Here is a 24,423-nt window from a genome sequence, read left to right as displayed (position 1 = left end):
CTGACTTTGAAGGTTTCAAAGCTTGAGTTGCTTTCTGTTCTCCCCTCATGGTGGTTATCCACAATTCAGTCTATATCTTTACGCATTGGTGATATGTCGATGGGATGGCTTTGATGTTGTGGATCCATGGTCTACCCAGGATTACGTTGTATGAGGATAGACAATCCATTACTCCGAATCTTTCATAGGAAGCCACGCCTTCTACATAGGTAGGCAAGTTAATTTCTCCCAGGGTGTTCTTTGTTTCTTTGCTGAACCCAACCAGGAGGCTGGATTTCTTGATGATTTTCTCCTTGTTTATTTTCATGGCTTTAAGGACGTCCAGCATTACCAAGTTGATTGAACTGCCTCCGTCTATCAGGATTCTTGACACTTTAGCTGTACCTATTTGCATGGTAATCACCAGGCTATCATGGTGCATGTCTGGTACTCCATACAAGTCTGAGTCATCAAAGATAACAGCAGGTAATAATTTAGATCTAGAAGGGGGTTGAAGTTTAGACTCCCTGACAATTCTTTTAGCGGCTAAGCTGGTCAAGCCGCAGATTTCTGAGCCTCCGTTTATGAATTTGACTTCATAGATGGGGAGGAGGAGGTGGAGGATCCCTGCTGTTTCCGGGATCTTTTTTCCCTGTTCTTTCATCTGTGCCCCCCGGGCTGTCGGATTATATCTTTCAGATAGCCTTTATTTAGGAGGTAAGCCACCTGTTTCCTGAGCTGAATGCATTCTTCTATGGTATGTCCAATATCCTGGTGGAAGTCACACCATCTTGTTGGATCTTTCCTGGGGTTGTCAGATTTCTTGGGCCATCTAACTGTGTCTCCCAGGTTTTCCAGGCATGTGATCAATCCTGCAGTATTTATAGAGAAGTTATATTCAGGAATAGTTGGTAGGTTGGAAAGGTTACCTTTGCATTCCTGTGCTACATTGACTTCAGACCGTTCAGGTCTAGAATAAGGTGCTGATCTGGGATTGTTTCCTTTCTGGTAGAAGCTCTTCCTGTTCGTGTGGCCATAGCTTTGCTTTCCTCCGAATGAGTTTGTTCGAAGTTGAGATCTTCTTCCACTATGACATGTTCTAAGGCAATGGAGTGAAAACTGGCGAAGTTTGGACTTGCCTTCTTGGTTAGATCTTCGTCGATGTCATTGTCAAGCAGAACTCCTTGCGTGAAAGCTTCCATTGCTGTTTCTTCGTCGCATCTGGGAATGGCCACATTTTCTTTGACGAATATGGCCAAGAATTCTTTCAAGGGCTCGTCTGGAAGCTGCTTAACTCTGAACAGGTTGCTGGGTCTCTTAGCCATGTCTCTACTACTTGCGAACTGCTGGCTGAAGGCATTGACCAAATCTGCAAAATTCATGATACTACCATTTGGGAGGTTGATGAACCATTGTAGTGCTGCTCCAGTCAAGGTAGTGCCAAAGCCTTTACACATGCAAACCTGCCTGCGTTCGCTGGGTATTGAGGGTGCTAGCATTTTTTGCTTGAATATGGCTACATGGTTTTACGAATCAGAGGTCCCATCATACGTTCTCATGGATAGAACGGTGAATTTCTTGGGGAGATCAATCTTTGCAATTTCATCTGCAAAGGGTGAGTCAGTGAAACTATCTATTTCCACTTCAGCTACAGGATCTGGTACTCCAGGTATATTTTCTATCTTGTTGTGGAGTTTCTGGATTTCCTGGAGCATGGCCATCATCATTGCTGTCTCCGTCTTGCTTGATGCATTGTCAGGGGTGGCGTGTAGATCGGAGGAGGCGTCCATCTCCGAGGTTCCAAAACTGGTGAAATCTATTTGTCTGATGATAGATGAAAATGGGGTTCCTGGTTCAAATTTGGGTTTGGAACCTGAGGCCTGGTTCTCCAATTTCTTTTTCAGGCTGGACTCCGATTCTTTTAGCCTAGTGATTTCAGCTTCTGCCTGGGCTGCTTTTTCTTGCACTGTTTCTAATTCCTTGATTTTAGCCAAGGCAGCAACTAATTGTTGTTCTGGGGTGAGTTCCACCATTTTCTCGTGTGAATATTAAATGGAAGATGATAAAGATTTTTTTTTTGAAGATTGATGAACTAGATGCCCCACGGTGGGCGACAATTGTTTTACCAAGATTTTCCCTGTAAGGGTCCGGCTTGATTATTAGGTAGTGAGGGTATCTAGCTCTTTATATCAAAGTCAAAAGTATAAATAAATGAATGGAAAGTATGAAGTATAAATGATGTTGTTTGTGTTTTTTAGATAAGCTGAATATTAATACGGACTAAATGATTGAATATACAATAAAAACAGAACACAAATTGTATTCAAGTGATATCTTTCTCTCCCCCTTTACAAATTCTTCCTCAAGCTATTTATAATCTTTCAATATTAACGTTGCATTCAATCCAAGGTTCCTCTTGATCGTTGGAGTGGTTAGCTGAAAAATAGGGCACATTCCTTATTAACCCGGTTGACTTGTTCTCCCTCAACAAACTTTTATTCTTCTCCTTTTGCACGTTTTGATTTATGGAAATAGTGTGCTCTTATAGTTGGACTTGGTCTTCCATGAGAATAGGACATGGGTATTTGTTTTTATATAACCGTTGTTCTGCTTGTTAATTTGATCCAGCCTGTTTAAGAGTCCCATCAGGCTATTATAGGCTTACCATCAAGTCTTTCTTCAAGGGTTTAGTAGCTTTCTTGACTTCTGGTTTCCTTTATCTGCTAAATAATAATTAGATTTGTCAGGAGCTTGGTTGCCCTAATCAGCCTAATTATGCCAGGCTGGACAAAAGTCAGTCCAGGCTAATTTGGGCCTAACACATATAAAATGCAATAGGAAAGCAAAATAGGAAGGAATTGACGGATAAAATGGCTATAAAATGCTAGATTAGTATACAAAATGGGTTCAATTAGGGGACTAAATGTGCGCAATTAAGAGTCACTTCAATCACCCCGGGATTGGATGCTATGATATGCCCTTCAAGTGTTACCATTGCAAGAAGCCCGAACATCTCGTCAAGGATTGCCCCGAGAAGAAGAAGACTTCTCCTCCTCATGCTCCGAAAGCCAAGCCAAGAAGAGCCATTCATGTCGAGAATCAGATTGGAGCCGTCGTTCCTCCCGACACTGTTACGGGTGTGTTTTCTATTTTTGATCAACCTTATCTTACTTTTATCCCGTGTTGCTCATCCTTCCTCTTAACTCTTTTTTTGTTTTACCTTCGGACTTCCTCTTGTATCCTTCTTTCCGCCTTACCCTTGGAATCCTTTTTGTAAATTTTTCCTCTAGACTCACCTTTGTACCTTTCCCTCTTTCCTTGACCATAAGCTTTATCGTTCATGCATCTCCTACTCTTTCGTTGTACTTCCCTTTTGATTCGAGTTTAGAGGCTCATAAAAATTCTATCTTTGACATCCTTGTTGACCTTACTTCGACTCTTACCCCTAGGAAATTCATCATAGCTCTTTTGTTGGTTAAGTTTGGATCCTCTTAGCGTACTTTGTATTTATGATATCTGTTTTAGCAGGAATTCTCACAGAGACAATGTCCTACCAGGGAAGGATTTGCAGGGTGATCTAACTCAAAATAAGTAGCCTGACTAGTACGACAAAGTGAATAAAGAATAAATAAGAAAGTCAGACACAAGAATTTATACGTGGAAAAACCCTGGGAATAAAGGAAAAAACCACGGGCACCAAGCCAGGAGGGATTATTACTATGGTTTTAGGTATCCTGACATGGAATGTGTATGTCAAGCGAAGGATTTAGGTGTGGTTGCTTAATAATAATGCTAAGTAATGTTTTAATTACAAGTATGAGAGTAAAAGTACGAGTAAATGAGTGAGCAAGTGTGTATCTTCTTTTCTTGTTCTTTGCTATTTATAGTAGCCTTGAAACGGTCCTTTGTGGTTGGTTTAGGGTTTCGTGGTAAATAGGCCTCGTGCCCTATTTACCCGGGAGTAGTTTTGTTGACTTCGGAAGTGGTTGCCTCTTTTCATGCATGCTTGGCCGCATCAATAGTTGTTGTGGACATTGTTGAATAACTCTTCCGTACAAATAGGAACTACTTTGATGATCTTTTGATGTTGCCTAACACCTTCAGGTTCTTCTTTGCCATGTGGGTTGGTTAGATATCCCCTCTAGGCTGGCTTAACGAATGCTTGACCTATCTTTCCCTCCTGGTTGGTGCCTGCTCAGGTGCTCAGATGCTTTGTGTAGAATGTCTTCTATTCAGGCTTAGCTTTGGATATTGCCTGACTCTTGTCTGATCAGCCATGGTAATTCTGGGCCAAACAATTTCCCCATATCTTCTTATCCCTAGTAGATCTGGCCAGGGATAAGGAGATAAAAATTCGGACCAGGCAAAAAATATATAGGAATATTTTACCGGAAAAGAGTTTGAGTTCCTTTCAACTTCTATAACGGCTAGACTTCATAAATGAGGTAGGTTCATCAAACCCTAGGAGAGTCATGATTGGATTTGTCCAGTGGTGTTATCCATTATTTTTGCGGCAATAAAACCCTTGCACCATTTGTTTTGCGTTCACATTCCCATTCTCTTAAATTTTCTTCTCTTCTATAATTCTCTTATGAAATTAATCTTTCTGAAGGGGGATTTCGTCGGGTCTCCCAATCAAACACATTTATAATTCTCAACAAACAACTAGTTAGTGGTTAAGTCGAGGTCGATCCATGGGACGGTGTGCTTTGGGTTCTAAGTCTATCTATCTCAATTTATGCTAGTGTCACAATTGATGGGGTTTGTAGTTGTATTCTAAACTAATGAGAGTAACAAAGTAAAACAAACAATGAACTAAGAAATGTAAACAAATGACTAAAAGCACTAGGATGTCATGGGGTCATAGGGGATTCATGGTGTTGATCATACAAACATGTTTAAAAAGTTGCAAGCAATTAATGTTGTAAAGGAACCGAGTTGGTTTATGTCGTACGGTTCATAGGGAGAGTTGGATCCCGGAGCCGAATCGATTAGATTGTACAACACGTTTAAGTCGACTTAATTTCCTCCTATTAAACTTCTATGCATGGTCTAGCAAGACTCGAGTTGGTTTATATCTTACAAGTCTTGTTGAGTAGATAAGAGATGAGTAAAAATGAAAGGATTCATAGGCTTAGCATTTCATCAAACATAACATGTGCATAGGTTGACATTACAACAAGCAAGAAATTTAGTTACGAAAACATATTAAATTAAGCATGACTAATCCCATGTTGGTTTCCCCTAATTAACCACTAATCCTAGTTAAGAGACTACTCACTCATTATCATGGGAAACATGTCATTAATGGTGTCAATCATCACAACAAGTATAAACATGATAATAGAATGAAGATATGAACAATAAAGAGTAAAGAGTAAAGGAATAATACCAAACTTGAGATAATGTAAATAATAAAGCAAAGAATAAAGGAAGAGAACTTGATTGATTGATGAAGGGTTGTCAATCCTCCAATAATAACCCAATAATCTTCAATTCCCCAAAAGTAACAAACTTGAACAATAGTTAAGGAGAGATTAATGTGTAATTTGTGAAAAGATTAAAGAGTAATCTATTCTAATCTACTCCTAATCGAATCTAAGAGAAATGTCTAATATGAGAACTTGGTTAAGAGACCTTGGTGGTTTGGTTATTACAAATGGGGTATTTATAGTAGGGATTAGGTTCACAAATTAAGGTTACTAAGGGCTTAAATGACGATTAAGTCCTTGAGGAATCGCTCCTCTCAAGAAAAGATGCGGTTATCCTTTTAGCTAGTCTTTCAAAAATATGCGCATCTCGAATGGAGCAAGAAGAGAGACGGTTGCAATGGAAAGGAATCCGAGGGGCCAAGGGGTCGCCACGCTCGGATCACAAGGCCTCAAGATGGGCGTCTTAGCATCGGGATGCTCGGATAATAAGAAGGGAAGACGAGCGTCTTTGAAGGGGGGGGGGGGGGACGAGTGGGTTGTCTCAGGGAACGAGCGTCTTGAGTCTCGGGACGAGCGGATTGGCGGACAGCTTCTTTGTTTGAGCTCGGATTGTAAAACGAACGTCATTTTCTCATCCGGACTCCTATTGGAGTGATTGAAAAGCCTAGATCACTTGAATTTCGACGCCGTTTTATCTAGCATACTATTAGAGCCAAAGGTGCAACTCTGGGTTTGGGTTCCGAGCTATTTCTTCATGTAATGGCTTCCTTTATTTTCCTCCTCTTGCATACCCCTTATTCTTGTGTTGTTGGCTCTAGTTCTTGCCGCCACCTCATACTAGTCCATCCAATATCGTCAATAACCTTCCAAATAAGCACATGAGACGGGAATTTTCGCCTCATTTATCTCCTTTTCTACAAAACATATGAAATGCACTAGAAAAGCAAATAGGAAGGTTTTGGCGGATAAAATGGCCAAGGAATGTTATAATAGTATGCAAAATAGTCTCAATTAGGGGACTAAATTTGCACAAATATGAGTCACATCAAATATCCCCAAACCGAATCTTTACTCTTCCCGAGTAAAGAGGTGACAAAAACTAGACCTTTATTTAAACTATCCTAATAACATAGCCGATGTGAGACAATTAGCGGGTCTCACTTCGCCCCTTCATCTCACAACAAGACATCCATGAGGTAGGATGCCGTCTTGCAAGGCAAGGTGGGGCTTCCCAAAATGGCGACACATCCAAGCATTAAAGCACACAAAACAAGTAATGGATGCATCTACAAAAATGAATAGCCACTTTCCTCATCTAAGCGGCGGAAATTATCTAAAGGGGAAGCAATTCAAGGGTACACACTCCTTCATAGATATGATTTCATCAAACTACTAAGCCTAGAAGGATACCAATATATCACCTCCAAGTTATGTCAAGCTAGGGTCCCTTTGTCCTCAATCGTTAAATGCTTTCGTCAAGAGTAGACTCCCTATGGTGTTAGAAACACTGGAGGATCGCGGAGTTCCCCTTCTTGCCTAGACAAGAAGAAGGGTCGTCCCCTCTCCACCATGCACAAAAGTGAATATGATGGAAAAGGGATCAATAGAATTTTGAGTTTCATGTGGGAGTTTGCTTTTGTCGTTGTTTTTCCCCCCAATTTCTTGTGGCATATAACATTTGAGAACACTTTCTTTTTGCCATTTCTTTTTGATTTTTGGCATTTCAATACTTGAGAATTTTCAACTTTTGCATTTTCTTTTGACCATTTTCAAAGTCACCCCAATTAGTAATGAGGGTGCCTTATATTTGAAGCATATGAGTCTCGCTCCTCTTTTCTTTTAATACAATTTGCAAACTTTTTGACATGACATTTCATTTCATTTCATTTCTTGAACTCAAATTTGAATAATTTTTGTGCCCATTCTCTTTGATGACAAGATGTATGGTAGAACATGGATGAATGATGGTTGCATGGTTTTAAGGGTCACCTTGGAATAAACGGTAGCCAAGGAGTTATCAAACCACAAGGTACTCTTGACTAGGCCTTAATCCATGGGTCAAAGGATACTAGCTTGACACATCCTAGGGTGTTTTACAAGTATTCTAACAAGCAAAGTCTTAAGAATAAAAAACATCTACTAGGGCCTATATACACTTGTCAAGCTTCCCAAATAGACGGTTTCCCAAAATTTTCCTAAATGCAACTATACGCCATGATGCAACTAATATTTATACATCCTAATGCATATGCTTCTACCAACTATTATGCCAAATAATCTAAATGCAATCCTATATTAACATTGTTTATACCGTATCAATCAAAATAAAGCCACATAGTCATTAATATAGAGAGGAAAAAGGAGATTGGAAAGATCATACCATGCGGTCTTCAATATCCTCATGTCTCGGATGTGGCGTAGTCGATCAATGTGATAGGAGGACAAACAAACACAAGTATATATACAATACTACACTACAAGGGAAATGGACATGTTTTTGGATATTTGAATTTTTCAAATTTTTATGGGTTTTTATGTTTATGAAAAAAAAAGATATGTTTTTGTATTTTTCAATTTTCAATTTTTATCATTTTTTGGAATATAAATTCCCATCCCCCACTTTATTTTGGACATTGTCCTCAATGTACAACTAGGAGTAGGAATGGAAAAGAAATACATGTTTTTGGAATTTTTTAATTTTTGAAATAAAGTACAAATGTAATATGATATGAATGAATGCATACTCTAACTAAATGAAATTCTATATGACATATAAAACAAATGAATGCAATCTAAACTATTTTATATGACGCATGCTTAATGCTTAAGTCACCTATGATCAAACCTCCCCAAACCGATTTAAGCACAATTTTTAGTGTAGAAAAGAATAGGATTGGTCATTAGTGACTATGCATGAATTCTAGTCTATATGCAACTATCTACATGAATCATGTGAAGTATATTACAATGCAACTATACTATATGAACTAATTAATGTAAATGCAATATGGAATATAATACAAATGCAAGTTAAATGTATATGTATATAACTAAATGCAAGTGTAAATATAATGCAAAGTGAAAGGAAAGGATATCTTACAAATAGTGGTTTGAGATAGGACTCCACCAAACTAGTTTGAATTGTTAAAGTTCTTTTGCTTTGTTCATAGAGCTCAAGGCTCTTAGAAGAAGATCAAAAGCTTGTGAACAAGCTCCAAATAAGCATAAGTATGGGTTGCTCCATTTGAACATAAAATTTGGCCAAGGAAGTTTGTCATATATCCTTTCTTTTACCTTGTCCTTGGCACTAGAGCTTTCCCAATTCTTCAAACCAACAAGCCCATGATTCTCGTCAACACTAGGTATGAAGTATGGTTCATATTCGTCCGAAGACTTCCACTTACCACCTTCTCCTCTAAGTTCGGTGATGATGATATCACTTTTATTTGTCAATCCTTCCAAAGTAGAAGGATAATTCTCATAACATTGATGACCGGATACCTTAGGAATTGATGTTGTGGGTGCCAAATTTCCACAAGCAAGTTCATTTGCAAGTTTGTTCTTGAGCTTCTCCACCAAGTACCCTTTATATGACGTTTTGACTTTTTGGAGAAGGTCCACCATATCATCTCCAACAATCATAGGTTCCATGGTGGGTGCGAAAAGGTCTTCATGGTTAATAGGAAAGAGACATTCATCTTCCTCATGGAAGCATACCTCAAATTTCTCAAGGATAGGCTCCTCAAGTAAGGCAATCTCACAACTCCATTCCTCTTCTTCATTGCAAGATACATATCCCGCATAAGCTTCTTCCATAGTCTTGTCATCATTGCTATCTCCATACGAATCATAGATAGGAGCTTCACTCCTCTTCATTGACTCTTTCTCCAACACCTCATTGTTCACATCAAATGATACACCCTCATACTCACAAAGGTTAAGAGTATTTGGCTTACACAACCTCATATATTCCTCATCAAACACCACACTTTCATACTCACAAGAGCTCAAGAAGATTGGCTCTTCCCACTTGTCATCAAAGGCAACTCCTTCAAACTCGCATTCATGATCTAAGGAATGGTGAGGGGTAGTTATTTGGGATTCCTTCATTTGGGAAATTTGAATCTCCAACTCCTCACCTTGGGTAACAATGCCTTGAAGAACATTGTCCCTATTTTGGCTATCCTCTAGCATTTGTTTGAAGAAGTTTTCTTGGTCTCCCATCATTTGGAGAACCACATTTTGAATGTCAAAGTTTAGCTCATATTCATGTTGTGGGTGGGTGTGAGAGTGGTTGTATTGTGGCATTTGGAATTGATTGAAAAGTGGGTATTGGGAGGGTGATTGTGGTGGATATTGAATGTGGTGATTTTGGTGGGAAATTTTGGGGTAGAGGTTAGGATTTTCATTATATGAGTTGTACGGTAGGTTTGTGTTGACTTTCTCCTCAAACTCCCCATACCCATTGTAGTCATACTCAAAAGATCCAACATATACTCCATAAGTCAAGTCTTAAGCCATCATAGCTAAGACAAGGAAACAACTACAAGCATGGAAACTACACAAAAACGGTAAGAGCAATCCTTGAGGAACAAGTCCCTCAAGGTGAAAACAAAATCAAAATAGACAAATAAGTAAGAACTTAATCAAATAGATCCATCCCCGACAATGGCGCCATTTTTATGGGGGATGTTTTCGGGTCTCCCAATCAAACACATTTATAATTCTCAACAAACAACTAGTTAGTAGTTAAGTCGAGGTCGATCCATGGGACGGTGTGCTTTCTAAGTCTATCTATCTCAATTTATGCTAGTGTCACAATTGATGGGGTTTGTAGTTGTATTCTAAACTAATGAGAGTAACAAAGTAAAGCAAACAATGAACTAAGAAATGTAAACAAATGACTAAAAGCACTAGGATGTCATGGGGTCATAGGTGATTCATGGTGTTGATCATACAAACTTGTTTAAAAAGTTGCAAGCAATTAATGTTTTAAAGGAACCGAGTTGGTTCATGTCTTACGGTTCATAGGGAGAGTTGGGTCCCGGAGCCGAATCGATTAGATTGTACAACACCTACAAGTCGACTTAATTTCCTCCAATTCAACTTCTATGCATGGTCTAGCAAGACTCGAGTTGGTTTATATATCTTACAAGTCTTGTTGAGTAGATAAGAGATGAGTAAAAAATGCAAGGATTCATAGGCTTAGCATTTCATCAAACATAACATGTGCATAGGTTGACATTACAACAAGCAAGCAATTTAGTTACGAAAACATATTAAATTAAGCATGACTAATCCAATGTTGGTTTCCCCTAATTAACCACTAATCCTAGTTAAGAGACTACTCACTCATTATCATGGGAAACATGTCATTAATGGTGTTAATCATCACAACAAGTATATACATGATAATAGAATGAAGAAATGAACAATAAAGAGTAAAGAGTAAAGGAATAATACCAAACTTGAGATGATGTAAATAATAAAGCAAAGAATAAAGGAAGAGAACTTGATTGATTGATGAAGGGTTGTCAATCCTCCAATAATAACCCAATAATCTTCAATTACCCAAAAGTAACAAACTTGAACAATAGTTAAGGAGAGATTAATGTGTAATTTGTGGAAAGATTAAAGAGTAAACTATTCTAATCTACTCCTAATCTAATCTAAGAAAAATTTCTAATATGAGAACTTGGTTAAGAGAGCTTGGTGGTTTGGTTATTACAAATGGGGTATTTATAGTAGGGATTAGGTGCACAAATTAAGGTTACTAAGGGCTTAAATGACGATTAAGTCCTTGAGGAATCGCTCCTCTCAAGAAAATATGCGGGTCTCCTTTTAGCTAGTCTTTCAAAAATATGCGCATCTCGAATGGAGCAAGAAGAGAGACGGTTGCAATGGAAAGGAATCCGAGCGGCCAAGGGGTCGGGACGCTCGGATCACAAAGCCTCAAGACGGGCGTCTTGGCACCGGGACGCTCGGATAATAAGAAGGGAAGACGAGCGTCTTTGAAGGGGGGACGAGCGGATTGTCTCAGGGGACGAGCTTCTTGAGTCTCGGGACGAGCGGATTTGCGGACAGCTTCTTTGTTTGAGCTCGGATTGTAAAACGGACGTCATTTTCTCATCCGGACTCCTATTGGAGTGATTCAAAAGCCTAGATCACTTGATTTTTCGACGCCGTTTCATCTACCATACTTTCAGAGCCAAAGGAGCAACTCTGGGTTTGGGTTCCGAGCTATTTCTTCATGTAATGGCTTCCTTTCTTTTCCTCCTCTTGCATACCCCTTATTCTTGTGTTGTTGGCTCTCATTCTTGCCGCCTCCTCATACTAGTCCATCCAATATCATCAATAAATATCCAAATAAGCACGAGAGACGGGAATTTTTGCCTAATTTATCTCCTTTTCTACAAAACATATGAAATGCACTAGAAAAGCAAATAGGAAGGTTTTGGCGGATAAAATGGCCAAGGAATGTTATAATAATATGCAAAATAGGCTCAATTAGGGGACTAAATGTGCGCAAATATGAGTCACATCAAATATCCCCAAACCGAACCTTTACTCGTCCCGAGTAAAGAGGTGACAAAAACTAGACATTTATTTAAACTATCCTAATAACATAGCCGATGTGAGACAATTAGCGGGTCTCACTCCGCCCCTTTAACTCACAACAAGACAACCATGAGGTAGGATGCCGTCTTGCAAGGCCAGGTGGGGCTTGCCAAAATGGCGACACATCCAAGCATTAAAGCACACAAAACAAGTAATGGATGCAATTACAAAAATGAATAGCCACTTTCCTCATCTAAGTGGCGGAAATTATCTAAAGGGGAAGCAATTCAAGGGTACACACTCCTTCATAGATATGATTTCATCAAACTACTAAGCCTAGAAGGATACCAATAAATCACCTCCAAGTTGTGTCAAGCTAGGGTCCTTTTGTCCTCAATCGTTAAATGCTTTCGTTAAGAGTAGACTCCCTATGGTGTTAGAAACACTGGAGGATCGCGGAGTTTCCCTTCTTGCCTAGACAAGAAGAAGGGTCGTCCCCTCTCTACCATGCACAAAAGTGAATATGATGGAAAAGGGATCAATAGAATTTTGAGTTTTATGTGGGAGTTTGCTTTTGTCGTTGTTTTTCCCCCCAATTTCTTGTGGCATATAACATTTGAGAACACTTTCTTTTTGCCATTTATTTTTTATTTTTGGTATTTCAATACTTGACAATTTTCAACTTTTGCATTTTCTTTTGAACATTTTCAAAGTCACCCCGATTAGTAACGAGGGTGCCTTATATTTGAAGAATATGAGTCTCGCTCCTCTTTTCTTTTGATGCAATTTGCAAACTTTTTGACATGACATTTCATTTCATTTCATTTCTTGAACTCAAATTTGAATAATTTTTGTGCCCATTCTCTTTGATGACAAGATGTATGGTAGAACATGGATGAATGATGGTTGCATGGTTTTAAGGGTCACCTTGGAATAAACGGTAGCCAAGGAGTTATCAAACCACAAGGTATTCTTTACTAGGCCTTAATCCATGGGTCAAAGGATACTAGCATGACACATCCTAGGGTGTTTTACAAGTATTCTAACAAGCAAATTCTTAAGAAGAAAAAGCATCTACTAGGGCCTATATACACTTGTCAAGCTTCCCAAATAGACGGTTTCACAAAATATTCCTTAATGCAACTATATGCCATGATGCAACTAATATTTATACATCCTAATGCATATGCTTCTACCAACTATTATGCCAAATAATCTAAATACAATCCTATAATCACATTGTTTATACCGCATCAATCAAAATAAAGCCACATAGTCATTAATATAGAGAGGAAAAAGGAGATTGGAAAGATTATACCATGCGGTCTTCAATATCCTCATGTCTCGGATGTGGCGTAGTCGATCAATGTGATAGGAGGACAAACAAACACAAGTATATATACAATACTACACTACAAGGGAAATGGACATGTTTTTGGATATTTGAATTTTTCAAATTTTTATGGGTTTTTAGGTTTATGAAAAAAAAAGATATGTTTTTGTATTTTTCAATTTTCAATTTTTATCATTTTTTGGAATATAAATTCCCATCCCCCACTTTATTTTGGACATTGTCCTCAATGTACAAGTAGGAGTAGGAATGGAAAAGAAATACATGTTTTTGGAATTTTTTGAATTTTTTAAATAAAGTACAAATGCAATATGATATGAATGAATGCATGCTCTAACTAAATGCAATTCTATATGACATATATAACAAATGAATGCAATCTAAACTATATTATATGATGCATGCTAAATGCTTAAGTCACCTATGATCAAACCTCTCCAAACCGATTTAAGCAGTATTTCTAGTGTAGAAAAGAATAGGATTGGTCATTAGTGACTATGCATGAATTCTAGTCTATATGCAACTATCTACATGAATCATGTGAAGTATATTACAATGCAATTATAGTATATGAACTAACTAATGTAAATGCAATATGGAATATAATACAAATGCAAGTTAAATGTATATGTATATAACTAAATGCAAGTGTAAATGTAATGGAAAGTGAAAGGAAAGCATATCTTACAAATAGTGGTTTGAGATAGGACTCCACCAAACTAGTTTGAATTGTTAAAGTTCTTTTGCTTTGTCCATAGAGCTCAAGACTTTTAGAAGAAGATCAAAAGCTTGTGAACAAGCTCCAAATAAGCATAAGTATGGGTTGCTCCATTTGAACATGAAATTTGGCCAAGGAAGTTTGTCATATATCCTTTCTTTTACCTTGTCCTTGACACTAGAGCTTTCCCAATGCTTCAAACCAATAAGCCCATGATTCTCGTCAACACTAGGTATGAAGTATAGTTCATATTGGTTCGAAGACTTCCACTTACCACCTTCTCTTCTAAGTTCGGTGATGATGATATCACTTTTATTTGTCAATCCTTCCAAAGTAGAAGGATAATTCTCATAACATTGATGACCGGATACCTTAGGAATTGATGTTGTGGGTGCCAAATTTCCACAAGCAAGTTCATTTGCAAGTTTGTTCTTGAGCTTCTCCACCAAGTACCCTTTATATGATGTTTTGACTTTTTGGAGAAGGTCCACCATATCATCTCCAACAATCATAGGTTCCATGGCGGGTGCGAAAAGGTCTTCATGGTTAATAGGAAAGAGACATTCATCTTCCTCATGGAAGCATACCTCAAACTTCTCAAGGATGGGTTCCTCAAGTAAGGCAATCTCACAACTCCATTCCTCTTCTTCATTGCAAGACACATATCCCGCATAAGCTTCTTCCATAGGCTTGTCATCATCGCTATCTCCATACGAATCATAGATAGGAGCTTCACTCCTCTTCATTAACTCTTTCTCCAACACCTCAATGTTCACATCAAATGATACACCCTCATACTCACAAAGGTTAAGAGTATTTGGCTTACTCAACCTCGTATCTTCCTCATAAAACACCACACTTTCATACTCACAAGAGCTCAAGAAGATTGGCCCTTCCCACTTGTCATCAAAGGCAACTCCTTCAAACTCGCATTCATGATCTAAGGAATGGTGAGGGGTAGTTATTTGGGCTTCCTTCATTTGGGCAATTTGAATCTCCAACTCCTCACCTTGGGTAACAATGCCTTGAAGAACATTGTCCCTATTTTGGCTATCCTCTAGCATTTGTTTGAAGAAGTTTTCTTGGTCTCCCATCATTTAGAGAACCACATTTTGAATGTCAAAGTTTGGCTCATATTCATGTTGTGGGTGTGGGAAATAATCTGTATACTTCCCTTTAACATGAAGGATTATAACGATATAATAAAGATGATCTATGATCATAAAATAAAATACATAAGCATAAGTAAAAAGATTTAGAATTAACCTCGGGTCCTTGCAAAATTGGCCTAAGAACAATATCAAAATTGATATTCGCCTATTAGTTGCACCCAAGACGATATAAGATATAACCTTTGATTATGCTGGAAATCAATCTAAAATTTTCTGTAAAATTTTATTGTCTTTGTGTTTTTTGTGATGAGAAAGAGGAGGCTAGGTCAGAAAAAGAATTAGGTTATAAATAATTCTCCACCTTTCTTTTTATATAGACCGAAATCCGAAATCAATTAGGAAAGATTTACATCACCTAATTTCGGCCAATGTGATCCGAAAATAAGGAATTAAATTTCCTTATTTTTGGTCTTTCCAAAAATATATAAAGTGTGTTAAATTGTAATCTAGTGAGGATCGAACCCATGACCTCTTCGCTTGTGTACCCTCATTATTACCACTATGACACATTCAACTTGTTGATATTAAATACAATTGATTATATTTAATTACGAATTAACAGATTAATTCTTTCAAACTAACCTTATATATATTTAATTAAATATAACTTATTATATTTAATTTACGAATTGACAGTTAATTCGTCTCAACTTAATATTATTTAATTTTCATTAATTAATTATCTCATCAACACATTGACTAACTTTTTAGTCATTTTGGGCATCAATGTAATTATATTTCTATAACCACATTTCTCAAATACGTCCTATAGGTGTGACCTTTAGGAACCAGTTGATCACCGCCATCTGTATGATAATAACGTCAAACTTTCTAGCAAGCCAACCGTTATTAGGTAAACGTTAATCAACTGATTAAATATACGAAGTATACCCTTGTGAACCTGTAAGAGATTTACAAATGTTATCACACTAATTTGTGGAGGACACCAACTCCAACAAACTCCCACTTGACCTCACAAGTGTATGTGCGATAACCGATTCTCATATCCTTTAAAATTTCTCCCACTCAATGTAAAACAATTTGCAAATCCGAATTCACAAAGGTCGTATTTTACAAGCGATCAGTATCAAGAGTGGTTTTCCCGACTAGAGAGTAACTTAACTGATAAACGAATCAACATTCGAGCATGGCCATGCATTTCAGTTACAACTCCTCGAGTGGCCCTGAGAAATAACTATACCTGATAAGGGATGGATATTTTCCTCAACTCAAATCTTGCAGGTGTAAGCACAGTATGAAATGACCCAGAAAAAATCTACTTAGCCCCAGTTACGGTAGACCGTGAGAAAGAAACCAAAGTCACCCAAAAACTGCCTTAATCTCAAGAGACAGTTGATAGTCAAAAGAATCGACTCTAGGTACACAATAGATGTCCTATCCACGGCCTGGCACCGAATGTTATAGAAAATTTAGGACTCCATTACGTTGTCACAAATAAAAATTGTCCTACGAGGTATCGTCATAATCTCGTATCTGTGATCGATTAGTCAACCGTTTAACTTATGGCGCGTTGAACCCACCATCAATCGACTGCACAATATAATAGCCGGAGTTATCAGCTCACATTTGGCGATTACAGACAAAAACAAATATAATGTAATTCAGTTCACTTTGTGGGGTTCAATGTTGTCAGTACAATCCACATGAAAAACAAAATATAAAACGATGAAGTTATAAAGAATATATGAAAAAGATAATGTATCAAATCCATAATCAAGCACTACAACTTAGGAACATGTTTAATTCCCATGGAATTAACATACCCTACATGCTTATCATAATTCAACGGTTTGGTGAGAGGATCTGGGATGTTATAATCCGTCGCAATCTTGTCAATCACTATCTCTTCTTGCTCCACGTAATCACGGATCAGGTGAGCCTTCCATAGTACATGTCTAGATTTGTTGCTAGACTTTGGCTCCTTAGCCTGGAAGATGGCACCTCTATTGTCACAATAGATGGTGGTCGGGTCATTCGAACTAGGAACTACCGAAAGCCCTTGTAAGAATTGACGCATCCATATTGCTTCCTTTCTTTGCCTCCGGCGGCATAGTACTCGGATTCAGTAGTAGAATCTGCTACAACACTCTGTTTGGAACTCTTCCAGCTGACCGCAGCACCAATAAGAGTGAAGACGAACCCGGACTGAGATTTTGAATCGTCTCGATCCGTTTGGAAGCTAGCATCTGCGTAACCGGTTGCGCATAGCTTACTATCGCCTCCATAAGTCAATACCCAATCCTTAGTCCTCCGTAGGTACTTGAGGATATTTTTGACTGTTATCCAGTGTGTTTCACCTGGAGTCTTTTGGTACCGACTCGTCATACTCAATGCATATGCCACGTCTGGACGTGTGCATATCATGGCATACATGATCAATCCTATTGCAGAAGCATAAGGAACACGACTCATGCGCTCAATACCTTCAAGCGTCGTGGGTGATCGAGACTTGCTCAATCGCATCCCGATCGTCATAGGAAGGTTCCCCTTCTTGGAGTTGGTCATCTTGAACCTCTCAAGAACCTTATCTAGATAAGACTCGACTAAGTGATAACGTCCGTCGTGATCTATCTCGGTAGATACGGATTCCCAAAATACGTTGTGCCTCACCCAGATCTTTCATCTGGAAATGGTTCTTCAACCATTCTTTAACCGAAGAAAGGAGAGGAATGTCATTCCCAATCAAGAGTATGTCATCGACATACAATATCAAGAATACAATCTTGCTCCCACTCGACTTGATATATAAGCATGGTTCTTCGACCGATCGAGTGAAACCATACTCTTTTATCACTTGGTCGAAACGATGATTCCAACTCCGAGAAGCTTGCTTAAGTCCATAAATGGAACGCTTAAGCTTGCATACTTTCTTAGGATGTTTAGGATCTATGAAACCTTCGGGTTGCACCATGTACAACTCTTCCTCCAAATAACCGTTTAAGAAGGCGGTTTTCACATCCATTTGCCAAATCTCATAATCATGAAATGCGGCAATCGCTAAGATTATCCGAATGGAACGTAGCATGACTACGGGTGCAAAAATCTCATCATAATGCAATCCTTGCACTTGAGTGAAACCTTTTGCCACAAGTCGTGCCTTATAGATATCTGGTTGCACGTCTGTAACGCTTTATTTTGTAAAGCCATTTGCATTGTAGAGGTTTTACCTTATTAGGTAAATCAACTAGATCCCATACGTTATTCTCATACATGGAGTCCATCTCGGATTGCATGGCTTCGAGCCATAGCTTTGAGTCGGAACAGGCCATAGCACCTTTATAGGTTGTGGGTTCATTACTTTCTAGAAGTAAAACATCATTCTCCTCGACCATACCAATGTATCTGTCCGGAGGATGAGAGTCTCTACCCGACCTCCTAGGTTCCTCAGGAATATTAACCGTATCGTCAGTTGGAGGTATAGCTTCCTCCATCTGTTCATCGGTTGTTGGTTTGGAATCTCCATGCTCGAAGGTTCTATTACTCGACTTGTTCTCGAGAAATTCTTTCTCTAAGAACGTCGCACTAGCCGCAACAAATACTCGATGTTCGGTTGGCGAATAGAAGTAATGACCAAATGTTCCTTTTGGATAACCTATAAAGTATGTCTTGACCGATCGCGGGCCGAGCTTATCCTCGTGTCTCCACTTGACATAAGCCTCGCAGCCCCAAACCCGAATAAAGGACAAGTTAGGTACCGTTCCCTTCCATATTTCATATGGAGTCTTGTCGACAACTTTAGACGGACTTCAGTTAAGTATAAGAGCAGCTGACAAAATAGCATAACCCCATAATGAATCAGGCACTACCGTGTGACTCATCATGGATCGAACCATATCAAGTAAGGTTCGATTTCTCTGTTCGGACACACCATTTAATTGAGGTGTTCCGGGTGGAGTTAACTGTAGAGTGATTCCACAGTCTTTCAGGTGTTGATCAAACTCATTTGAAAGATATTCGCCACCCCGATCTGAACGGGCTGCTTTAATCTTTCTACCCAGTTGGTTCTGTACCCTATTCTGGTATTCCTTGAATTTCTCAAAGGACTCACTTTTATGCTTCATTAAGTAGACATATCCGTATCTACTCAAATCGTCCGTGAAAGTGATAAAATAACTATAGCCATCTCTAGCGGTAATTCACATAGGTCCACACACGTCCGTATGTATGAGTCCTAATAGGTCACTAACGCGCATTCCAACACCTTTGAAGGAAATTCGAGTCATCTTGCCAATGAGACATGATTCACACGTGCCATATGCAGAAAATCCGAATGAGGAAATAGTCCCATTATCGACGAGTTTCTTTACGCGTTTCTCATTTATGTGTCCCATTCGACAATGCCATAGATAGGTTTGATCTTTGTCACCAACCTTTAATTTCTTATTATTCATGTGTAATACTTCCGTGTTTTGATCTAAGATATAAATTCCATTCATGGAAACTGCTTTGCCATAAATCATTTCATTAAAAGAGAAAATACAACTATTATCCTTTATTGAAAATGTAAAACCGTCTTTAGCAAGTATGGAAACAGAAATAATGTTCTTAGATAAACTGGGTACATAAGTGTGATTATTTAATGATAACTCAAAACCACTAGGGAGTTGGATTACATATGTTCCCTTCGAGGCAGCGTGACTACTCGTGCTCCATTCCCGACTCGCAGTCCACATCACCTTTTTCGAGAGGTATGATGTTCTTTAGGCCCTGCAAATGATTACTCAGATGAGAACCACAATCAGTATCTAGTACCCAAGTTCCGAAACTTGGATGGTTAATCTCAATCATATGAATATAAGATGACATACCAACAGGAGCGGCAAGGCCTGCTTTGATGTCCTCACGGTAGACGGGACAGTTCCTCCTCCAATGTCCAGTCTTGTGACAATGGTGGCACTCTATGTCACCGCCCTTGCTCTTTGTCTTGCCCTGTGAGCCACTAGTCTCACCAAGCGCACTCTTACCGTTTCCTGGCTTCTTAAACTTTGGCTTACCTACAGCTAGGTCGCCATGAGCCTTGCCCTTACCTTTACTCTTGTTGTGAATCGTGAGAACATCCTGCTTCATGCTCCCACTCAATTTCATATCCTTCTCGGTCTGCACGAGAAGGGAGTGTAGCTCATGAGGACTCTTTTTCAAGTCATTCATGTAGTAGTTTGCCCTGAAAAGGGCAAAACCATCGCGAAGAGAATGAAGCATTCGGTCAATGACAATGCTCTCACTGATTCTACAATTTAGTGACTCCAGTTTCTCAACATTCTCAATCATGTGAAGAATGTGTGGGCTAACCGGTTGGCCCTTCTGAAGTTTCGCATAAAAGAAGCGACAGGTATGCTCATATGTGATGATTCTCGGTGCCTTTGAGAACTCATTAGTGAGCGTGGTGAAAATCTTGTTTGCACCTTGGGCAATGAAGCGTCTCTGAAAATTGGTTTCCATTGCAAAGATGAGTACGTTCTTTATCGCATCCGCTTCCATAACGAAATCACTATAAGCGAGTGACTCGTTGGTTCCTGCATTTGTGCCTGGGTTGACCGGTATTGGCTCAGTTAAATACCTGAGCTTACCGTCAGCAGTGGTAGCATTCCATAGTGCCGCCTCCCAGTCCGCAAAATTGGACCCATCATTCTTCAGTCGAGTGGACTGATTCATTTGGTCCATGAACATTTTAAGCCAGGATGAACGATCTAGTGTGGCACTAGGCATTGGGATTGCGTTATTTCCAGCCATTTGTTGTAACAGTATTATTGATAATAAGCGTGTTCTACACTCGAAAGAAGAATAAAATAATAAGCATACATCGTTTTTATTTTAAGTCTAATGAACTAATGTCAAAACGCGAAGACTCAAAGACATTTATACAATTGACCTCCCTCAAGAATTATATAAATGACCCCAAGACTCAATTCTCTGTAAATTGATAAGCTAACCTTTTAGCTAATTCTACCGTTAGAATTCTTTGTCGATAAATTTCTGTAAATTCTATATATAGTCCATCATAATCACGAGAAACTCTTCGGACTATGATGTTGAGGTAAACTAAGTCAACACAACTACTTACCCAACGTAGAAGGGGTCATATTAGGCCTATCGACGAAGAAGGGACTCATAGATGTTTGCCCTTATAAAGACTAATCTCAATTTCCGTTTTAGAGGAAGATCCCATCAACTTTTTAATTCATTTTAAGTGAACTATAATCTAGCATGCGAGAATGATTTAAACTAAGGTGATGGCTTAAAGACTGTGACATCTGCATGTCCATGAAAACTAACATACAACCTATATGAGTCAATTTTCATGCATTTTAGTAGTAGGTGGTTTGGTTTTAGGCGGAATATGATGCAATTACTAGCATGTGAATGAAAAGCAATAAAATGAAAAACGTAAAAAAAAAAAACAGTAAAAGTCCTAGTGTGGCCTATCCTATCAAAATGAACAATAAATACAAGTTTGGAATCCATCCTTGGACCTGAGAAGCTTGTCTTGATGTTCCATCTTGATCCATGTAGCGGGAGTGAGCTTGAATCTTCATCTTTAGTCTTCTTTGAAATTACAATAAATAAAATTACATAATTGACCTATTAATTACATTCTAATTTCAAAAACCCAAAACTAAAATAAAGGAGATTCGAGATCTCATAATTACATAAAAAATTATGTTTCCTTCATTACGAAAACATAATTGACTAAGGCCACACTAAGTATTACAAATTACAACCGATTGCAAAATTAAATACGTAAATAAAATTCATTCATTCGATTCATTCAACATAATTAAAAGCATCAACTAAAAATAAATTAAACATACATAATACAATAAATCAATTATGTTGATTAATTTATGCAAACCGCCTATTTAAATTAAATTAAGTGACAATTCCGCAATTTAATCACATTAATTTCATACTTAATCCATATTATACTTGTAATATGAATTCTATCCGTCAAAAATTTTAAACTGCTTTAAAATAACTCGGTATCATTAAATTGTGAACCGATTCACAATAACTAATGGGGACACTTGGTATCAAATTCATGGACGCAAAATCATTCAGATCCTTGATGAAGAACCAGAATTGCTGCAACTTACTGAAGAAGATGTTCAATCTGAACTTGACTACTGGCAGCAGGCAGTTGTTGGATTTGTTGTTGGGGCAAACCCTCCATGGCAGGTTCTTGAAGGCTTCCTGAAAAGGATATGGAACAAATATGTGATTGATAAAATCTCTTTCTTACCAAATGGGGTTTTCCTTGCACGTTTTCAAACTGAAGAAATGAAGCTTGGGAGTGGATATTTCCTATTTGACGATAAACCTTTAATACTCAAACCCTGGCAGCCAGAGATTGAACTTACCAAGGACGGGATTAAATCTGTTCCAGCCTGGATTAGATTGCAGAAACTACCCTTGAAGTTTTGGGGTAAGAGTCTTCCTAAATTAGCAAACCTGGTTGGTAACTATATCAAAAGTGATTCTGCTAATGAATTGAAAACCAGATTAGGGTTTGCCAGAGTCATGGTTGAATTAAAATTAGGCCAAAGTTTCCCAAAGTCCATTAAATTCTTAGATGAAAATAAACAAGTTGTCTCTGTTGACATTGTTTATGAGTGGAAGCCTAGTTTGTGTACTAAATGCAAGCAGTTGGGGCATGAAAAAGATCAGTGCAGAAGGAATAAGGCAGTAACTAAAGCTAATATACCTGCTGCTAAGGCTCCTGTGGCACAAAAAGTGTGGCGGCCAATTACAAAGCCTGCTGTACAAATTGCTCCACTAATTGCAAATAGTTCTGAATCCCCTGTTGCAAAAAAAACAGCTGATGAGGATGAGAATGTAACTACCCCTATAACTAGGATCACCAATACTTCTTGTGGGACTATCTCCCCTATAAGACAGCCTAGGCAGGGGAGTGATGACAGCAGGAATATTTCAGCCTCTCCTCATCTCATGGAAGAATTGAAGGGAACTTGCAGCCCTAAGAAGGGAATTGGTGTGACTGGTAATGATCCCCCAAGCATTAATCAATGAATTTTGGTTTTTGGAACGCGAGGGGGATGAATAAAGAAGTGAAGCAACGTTTTGTAAATAATTTTCTACATTCAAATAATATTGGCTTGTTTGGTTTATTGGAAACCAAAGTTAAAGCTAGTAATCTTCATAGTATTGTCAATAAAATTTTCTCAGATTGGAGTGTTTCTACCAATAATGCTTATCACCATGGAGGTAGAGTTTGGGTGATATGGAAACCTCATGTGTTTGATGTTAATTTCATCAAATATGATGCCCAATTTATCCATGTTCAGGTGACAAATAAGCTCACTCTTATGCAATTCTACTATACAATCATCTATGCTTTTAATGGAGTGGGAGAAAGAGAGTCTTTATGGTTGAACCTCAAGCACATTGCAAGGAATATTATTGCTCCATGGGCTATTGGGGGATTTTAATTGTGTTTTGCAGTGTCTTTGAAAGGCTAGGAGGAAATGTGACTGAGGCTGAGATAGAACCTTTTTATGACTGTATTCATGAGTGTGGAGTGATGGATATGCAAGCTACTGGTGCTTTTTACACGTGGAATAATAAGCAGCCACCAGAAACTCGGGTCTATAGTAGGTTAGATAGACTGATGGTTAATCAAGAATGGTTGGACCAATTCCCTGAATATTTGGCTAATTTCTTACCTGAGGGGTTATTTGATCATAACCCTTGTCTAGTGAGTAAAGGTAGCATGGGAGGAAATCAACACAAACCATTCAAGTACTTCAATATGTGGAGTGCTGCTGAGGGCTTTAAGGAAAGTGTATCTAATGTGTGGAGGCAGTGGGTATATGGAAACAAGATGTATAGAGTAGTTAAAAAACTGAAGATGCTGAAACCTGAGCTTAAGAAGATCAATAAAAATCATTTCTCTGATATTGAGAAAACAGCTGATATTGCACAGCTTAGGTTAAAGCAGATTCAGGAGGAGCTTCTGACCAAACCTGGAGATTTGAGTCTAATGCAGCAGGAATATGATGCACATCAGCATTATATCTCTCTGTATACTGCTAAAATGGACTATCTTAAGCAGAAAGCCAAAGCTCATTGGTTGAAGGAAGGAGATTCTAACTCAGCTTATTTTCATGGAGTTCTTAAAGCTTGAAGAAACAAGAACTTTATTTGTCAAATTACTGATCATAGGGATAAAACTCATAG

General features: G+C 38.4%; 1 protein-coding gene across 1 annotated transcript; it reads left to right on the top strand.

The window, feature by feature from the left end:
* Window positions 1–1,692: 1,692 nt before the first annotated feature.
* On the top strand, window positions 1,693–24,370 carry LOC141631823 (uncharacterized). The gene is made up of 4 exons (XM_074444443.1): window positions 1,693–1,998; window positions 22,288–23,227; window positions 23,413–23,605; window positions 23,689–24,370. The coding sequence occupies exons 1-4, from the start codon at window positions 1,693–1,695 to the stop codon at window positions 24,368–24,370; spliced, it is 2,121 nt and encodes a 706-aa protein (XP_074300544.1).
* Window positions 24,371–24,423: the final 53 nt, after the last annotated feature.

The sequence above is a fragment of the Silene latifolia genome, chromosome Y (genome assembly GCF_048544455.1).
Source record: "Silene latifolia isolate original U9 population chromosome Y, ASM4854445v1, whole genome shotgun sequence".
Taxonomy (NCBI): domain Eukaryota; kingdom Viridiplantae; phylum Streptophyta; class Magnoliopsida; order Caryophyllales; family Caryophyllaceae; genus Silene; species Silene latifolia.
This window is presented reverse-complemented; position numbering and strand designations above follow the sequence as displayed.